The 5,891-nt window shown below is 31.9% G+C and overlaps 1 protein-coding gene across 4 annotated transcripts in view; it reads left to right on the top strand.

Annotated features, from left to right (window-relative positions):
• Nucleotides 1-5,540, top strand: part of LOC113812276 (trichohyalin) — a 7,493-nt gene extending 1,953 nt beyond the window's left edge. For 3 of the 4 annotated variants that reach the window (XM_027364138.2, XM_070144033.1, XM_027364140.2), the window contains 9 exons: nucleotides 179-1,335; nucleotides 1,896-2,039; nucleotides 2,229-2,396; nucleotides 2,501-2,637; nucleotides 2,969-3,155; nucleotides 3,530-3,652; nucleotides 3,997-4,218; nucleotides 4,592-4,765; nucleotides 5,356-5,540. In XM_027364138.2, the coding sequence (XP_027219939.2) occupies nucleotides 250-1,335; nucleotides 1,896-2,039; nucleotides 2,229-2,396; nucleotides 2,501-2,637; nucleotides 2,969-3,155; nucleotides 3,530-3,652; nucleotides 3,997-4,218; nucleotides 4,592-4,765; nucleotides 5,356-5,412 (2,298 nt within the window). In that variant the 5' untranslated portion in view covers nucleotides 179-249 and the 3' untranslated portion in view covers nucleotides 5,413-5,540. Of the gene's footprint in view, nucleotides 1-178; nucleotides 1,336-1,895; nucleotides 2,040-2,228; nucleotides 2,397-2,500; nucleotides 2,638-2,968; nucleotides 3,156-3,529; nucleotides 3,653-3,996; nucleotides 4,219-4,591; nucleotides 4,766-4,939; nucleotides 5,039-5,355 lie in introns of all 4 variants that reach the window. The other variant, XR_003476296.2, reaches the window with a different exon arrangement.
• Nucleotides 5,541-5,891: the final 351 nt, after the last annotated feature.

The raw sequence follows: 5,891 nt of genomic DNA, 5'->3' as shown, positions 1-5,891 counted from the left end.
CTTTCGTGCTTTAGGACAGTATTGTTTACTTTTCTAGTTCTTCCCATTGTTCTGTCCTGGATAGTTTCATTGTATTGGATAGGCCTAGTGAAGAAAAATTGTTGAAACTATTATATATAAATGTATTGTAATTATGTTCTTCAAAATAAGGGATTACTTATTTCTCCTAATTTTTCAGAAATGCAAGAATAAAGAAATATGGATACAAGATATGCAATTTAAGCTGGAAAACAAGATGAATATTGAAGAATGGGTGACAGTGAAGGAGAAAAAGTACAAGAATCTTCAGAAAGGCCCAGTATGAACAGTGGCCAAGATTCTGGCATCGACTCATGCAAAGGACTTTCTAATGATGAAAATGGCAGTGCACAAGGCAATCAAAAGTCACTGTCTTCGGAAGGGAAAGCTAATCAGTATGTTACGTCAACACCAAAGAAGGAGTTTAGATTCCCTGGTATTATGGCTGATCGGGCCATTTTACCAAGTAAGATGATATTGGATGATCCTCTTCTCTCTTCTATTGATGATGCAGGAGATCTTACAGAGCATCAAGTGGATAGTTTAGCCTCTGATGATGACTGTGAGGATGTATCAACACAATTGTATAATACAAAGGTGAAAGTTGATCTTGATTCTCAAAGCAAGAGAAATTCCATTTTATCACGATTTATGGATGATGTTTCAGCAAAACCCAAAATGACAAGAAGCCGTTCTTTCTCAGGACCATTAAAGTCTGCCACAGCTGATGAACCTGATGTTGATTCAGTCAAGAAAAATCTCTTTGATATACCTGTGAGCCCAAAGTTGAAGAGTAGAGTACGCCAGCGTCTCTACACATTAGTTAATTCAATTGAGGGATATAAAGGAAAAGTCAGTATTGAAGAGGAAGAAGAAAGGAAAAAGCTTTATCATTCTAAAACATTTGGATCAGGTTTAGATTTGCAAAATGGAGTTTTAAAAGAGGGTAGTAATGTCTATAAGGATTTCCATATGTCAAGAAGTAATGAATCTTATCCTGGTCTTAAAATTCCTCTTTCAAGAGATGCAAATTACAATTGCCATTGTAACCAGCAAAAACATGAAGAGGTAAGTATCCAAGATAAACAAGGACATGCTTTATGTCTGAACCAGAGCCATATTTCTTCTCTGAATAATACTATAAGTGAAAGATATGGGAATGCTATGTCAACTATGCTAGAAACTCAGCTCCGTCAACTTCATCTCCACCAAGAGCAATTAAATCAGGAAAAATTGAGGTTTGCATTGGAGAAGAAGGATGAAGAAGCTAATGCAAGGATATCCCTATATAGGGACAAACTTACAGAAATGGTTCAGGTAAGATTTCAAGTAATTTTGGTTCACTGAAAGCAATTCATATGCTGTTTATTATAAAAAAAATCAACTTGGGTGAATGATACATTGTTAGTGTGATTTATCAATATATAAGGCATTTAGAAATAGCAATACTAGTTCAGTATATAATACCAAAGATCACATATTGCTTTATCAAACAACAGGTTACACTTTACACTAAGAAAAATTTCATCCACGTTATATTAATTTCATGCATATGCATTCATTAGTCTAATTCTTTTTTACATGATTCTGATAATGATGCAGGTTTAGTATATTTAAGAATTCCATTCAGTGCTGTAGAAATATTTATCCTCCCTATGATAATAGTGCATGATATATATAGCAGTACTAATGTTTATGAAGAGGAAAGAGAAAATGTGACCTTGCCACAAAATTGGCATAATTTTCTGTGCTTTTGAATTAAGATTGTTGACCCAGAGATATACATGTTTTCTATATAAAATTTGTATACTGAAAGAATCCCTTTTAATGAGAGTTCGAGTTTTGAGTTTTCTCTCAAATGTATCCTTCTGTGGCAGGTTGTGGAAGAGTTAGAATCCAAAATGAGAGATCTTGAGATGAAGAAAGGGAAGGAGATTCGAGTTTATGAAGATAAGTTAAGATATCAAGAAGAAAGACATAAGGAAGCTTTGTCTTTGTTACATTTAGAGTGTGAAAAAAAGGTGAGTGGATTTTTTTTCCATTCCTTTATTCAAGTATATAAATCAGTCAATTATTTGTAGAGTTGTCTTTTTTACTCCATTTCTTTTTATTAAAGAAAATAATAGATTGAATTTACAGGTTTACTTATGCTTCAAGTTGACATATATTATTACTGTATATATTTTTAACTGTTAATTTTCTATTGTTAGGTGCATGAAGCAGAAAGTAGAGTATCAGCTGCTCGTGAGGAAGCCACAAAAAACTTTGATACAAAAATTATGGATTTATTGTCAGAAAACAGAAAACGAGTTGAGCTAGTGGAGAAGGAACATCAAACACATATAATGCAAATGAATGCTGTAATAAGTAAATTAAGGGTGAGTAAAAAATGTTTGCTGACACATGACAAAACATATTTGTAAATTATGTTTGTAAATGCTATCTCATTTTATACGCTGTAACACTAAGACAATCCTTGCAGGCAGAGAAAAGAGAAACTGAATTGTTTCTAGAGAAGAGAAATCCAAAGCAGGAAAATGAGCAGCTGATCTCGAATCTTGAGGAAATATCTAAGGAAAAGGATGCCCTCAGACATGAAGTAGAAGAACTAAGAAACAGGTATGGTGTAAAATAGGATTAAAACCATTATTTGATGTTCACGTAATGATAAGTGAATTGCATAATTTCAATATATGATGTATCCCTCTATGATGGGGGAATATGAGCAAATATTTGAAAAAAAAGAAAACGCCAATAGTAAACAAGATAATTCGTAGGCATTAGCTATTTCAATTCATTATTATTTTGATGTGGATATTTGTTTTGTTTATATATGTAACTTAAAGAACATGAATCTGGTAATGAGTGTAGAATAAATTGTTTGCAATGCTTAAGAATAGTTACTAAATGCAGCCTTTATAGATATTACATTAATAATTGATTGTTCCAGGTTAAAACCAGCAAATGATATTGAGCGTAGAATATCGGAACAGGAGGATTGTATTTCAACGCTGCAGCTTGAGAAGAGAAAGCAGGAGGAGGAGATAAAAATATGGAAAGCAGAATCCGAAAAGTGGCAGAAAAAATTCTATAGCTTAGAAGCAGATCAAAAGAGGATGCTGGATAAAGCCCTTCAGGTTTGTTTATTAATTAGATTCTGATTACAATTTGCCAAGGGGATATTTGGTATCTTTTTAACCATACTTTCCCATAGGGCTGCATGACCTTAGATGTCTAACACATTTATTTTGCTTTCAAACATTAACCATTTAACCAAATGGATAGTGGCGTAGATAATGAAAAGTGTATTTTTGAAAATTTTCCATAAAAATGGGACTAATGATAAAGTATAGAATAAGTATGTCAAATATTCCTTTATAAATTTTTCTTTCAAGAGCAATGTCTGTTTCCAGCATGTATACTATATGAATTATTTGCAACTTTAATGGGTACAGCTTTTCTTTTTAATAGAGACTGGATATTAGTTAATTGTAATTTGTGATCTTTTTAGGAACTCCAGATGTTATCCGAGAAAGAAACAGAAAAAATACAGAAAGAGAATAATGAAGAACGGAAAAGGATGAACGAGATGATAGTGCTTCTACAGGAAAAACTGTCAGAAGCACTAACAAAGGCAAGTATTTTTTTTTCTTCATTCTCACATTTATATGGCTGACTCTGTAGTTCTGGTCTGTTTTTGAACCATATTTCTAACATCAGTATATTATGTATGTATTACATGTTTTCTTACAAGTAAGAAAAATAAAATAACTTAAGTTCCAATCAATAGAAAAAATATCTACTCTAGAGCTTTTAGAAATCCAGTAAAGTGCTTTTGATATTTTTCATTTCTCTTCATAAGGAAGAAATGAAGCTCTGCTTTTTATATAGTATATTGTTTTATTCCTTGTGATGTTACATATCCTATTATGTACAATATTTCCTTTAGTTATTATTATATTATTTTTTCTATGCTAGAGTGCAGCTTTTGAGCAACAAAGAAATCAACTGAGAAATATTCATAAACAACAAAAGGAATATGTAAGTTCAATCCAGGCTTTGGAAAAGGAAGTCATCAATCTAAATGCTAAGCTTGAGGAGTCTGATTATACTATCAGACAAGAGAAGAAAACTCTCCAGAGGCTGCAACAAAGGCATGCAGAGGAAATAGTAGAACTGCAGATGCATCACAAGCAAGAGGTAAGATGTAAGAGTATTTGAGATCTTTGATAACAAATGAAATTTACAAATGATGTCTGTACTAGGAAATAACAGGAAATAAAAAATGTGATTCAGCACATGATGAAAAATTAAGAAAGTCACACATATGATCTTAGAATGATTAAATTATGCATATACATGCAAACAGACGCAGCAGAACCATATTCCAGTAGCCTAAGCTTATGATATTATTTTATTTCCATGAGTATCTGGTATGTAATGGACCAGTGTGGTAGATCATTGAAAGACAGTATTTTATTTCTTGAGGGACATTTGAACAAGTATCATGTAAGTATAGAACATTGTGGTAGGTCATTGAAAGATGCATTTTTATATTTGATTTAACTTTCAGATCTTGAAACATCAGATGACCTTAGAAAAGGAAAGATCCTTTGCTGTTTCTGAGGCATTAACACGTCGTCAGGAGGAGACCCGGACACTTCTCAGTGAGATGGAGAGAAGGTATCAGGAGTTACTTGAAAGTGTTCAGCAATATAGTCAAGCTCAGATTGAAGAATATAAAAAGGTAAGACATGAGGTTAAGTAGTGTGTGATAACAGATCCTTAGTGATTGATTATTCCATATTCTTTTTTATGTTGTTGCTTTCCATAATATACGGACCAAATAAGCAAAATTCTAAATTTAGGTCTGGCATACTTAGAGTATAAAAGGCAAAATAATGCATGTACTTTACTGTAGGTAACACAACTAGCATAAATCAAGGTCATGCAGACTAGGGATCATCCGATTCATATCACTGTCCAAAGTTGTGGATGCTGCAAATGCAGTGAATGCTAGGTTAGTGGGGATTAGGGATTATTTTTATTATTAACATAAAATAGCAAGTTTGCAATATATATAATTTTACCTTTGACTGGTGATATATTAAGTTGGAAATTTACGTTATTTACTTTCATGACTTCTTTGAATTGTAAGTTGAATAAACTTGAAGTTTAATTACATGACTTTATTTGTACATCATCAAGTGATTAAGGAGAAGTATTGCTTTAGCTGTACAGTTATTCAATAAATAAATTTTTGATATGAAAAAGCAAGTTTCTGGAAAGAGTGAGGTTGTCTTTAATTAGCTTTTTTAAAATATTTTTTTTTTTCAGGCTGTGAGGATTCTCAAACAAAAACTGAAGCAGTCTGGAGAAGGGGAAAGTACCTAACTTTCAAAAGAAACTGTAAATTGCTTTATTGTTTATAGCTTTAAAATTTGAACATTGAGTAGACTATGTATAGAGCTAAACATTTATTTTTATATCTCAAATATAGTAACACATGATGTGTTGAATTATGATGATTTTTTTGTATCCTTTGTATCAAACTTTTAGAAAAGGTTTTAAAACTAGCTATCCTTACTAATATTGCATGATCAGTGAAAACCATTTGGTGAATATTCCATACAAAAAGAAGTTTTGAAACTGCAGAAATGACCAAGGTAATTTTTTTTTCCATGTTGAGTAAAAACCAAGACACTCAAATATTTTCATTCCCTTCAATTGAGTCTTGTTCTCTACACTACATAACGTTGAAGTAAAAGGGAAAGGGCTTTGAAGATTTATTAAATTTATTATCAAACTTTCAAAACAAACTGTATATTGCTTTATCATTTATAGCTTTAAAATGTGAAAATTGAGTAGACTAT

The sequence above is a fragment of the Penaeus vannamei genome, chromosome 31, assembly GCF_042767895.1.
Source record: "Penaeus vannamei isolate JL-2024 chromosome 31, ASM4276789v1, whole genome shotgun sequence".
Taxonomy (NCBI): domain Eukaryota; kingdom Metazoa; phylum Arthropoda; class Malacostraca; order Decapoda; family Penaeidae; genus Penaeus; species Penaeus vannamei.
This window is presented reverse-complemented; position numbering and strand designations above follow the sequence as displayed.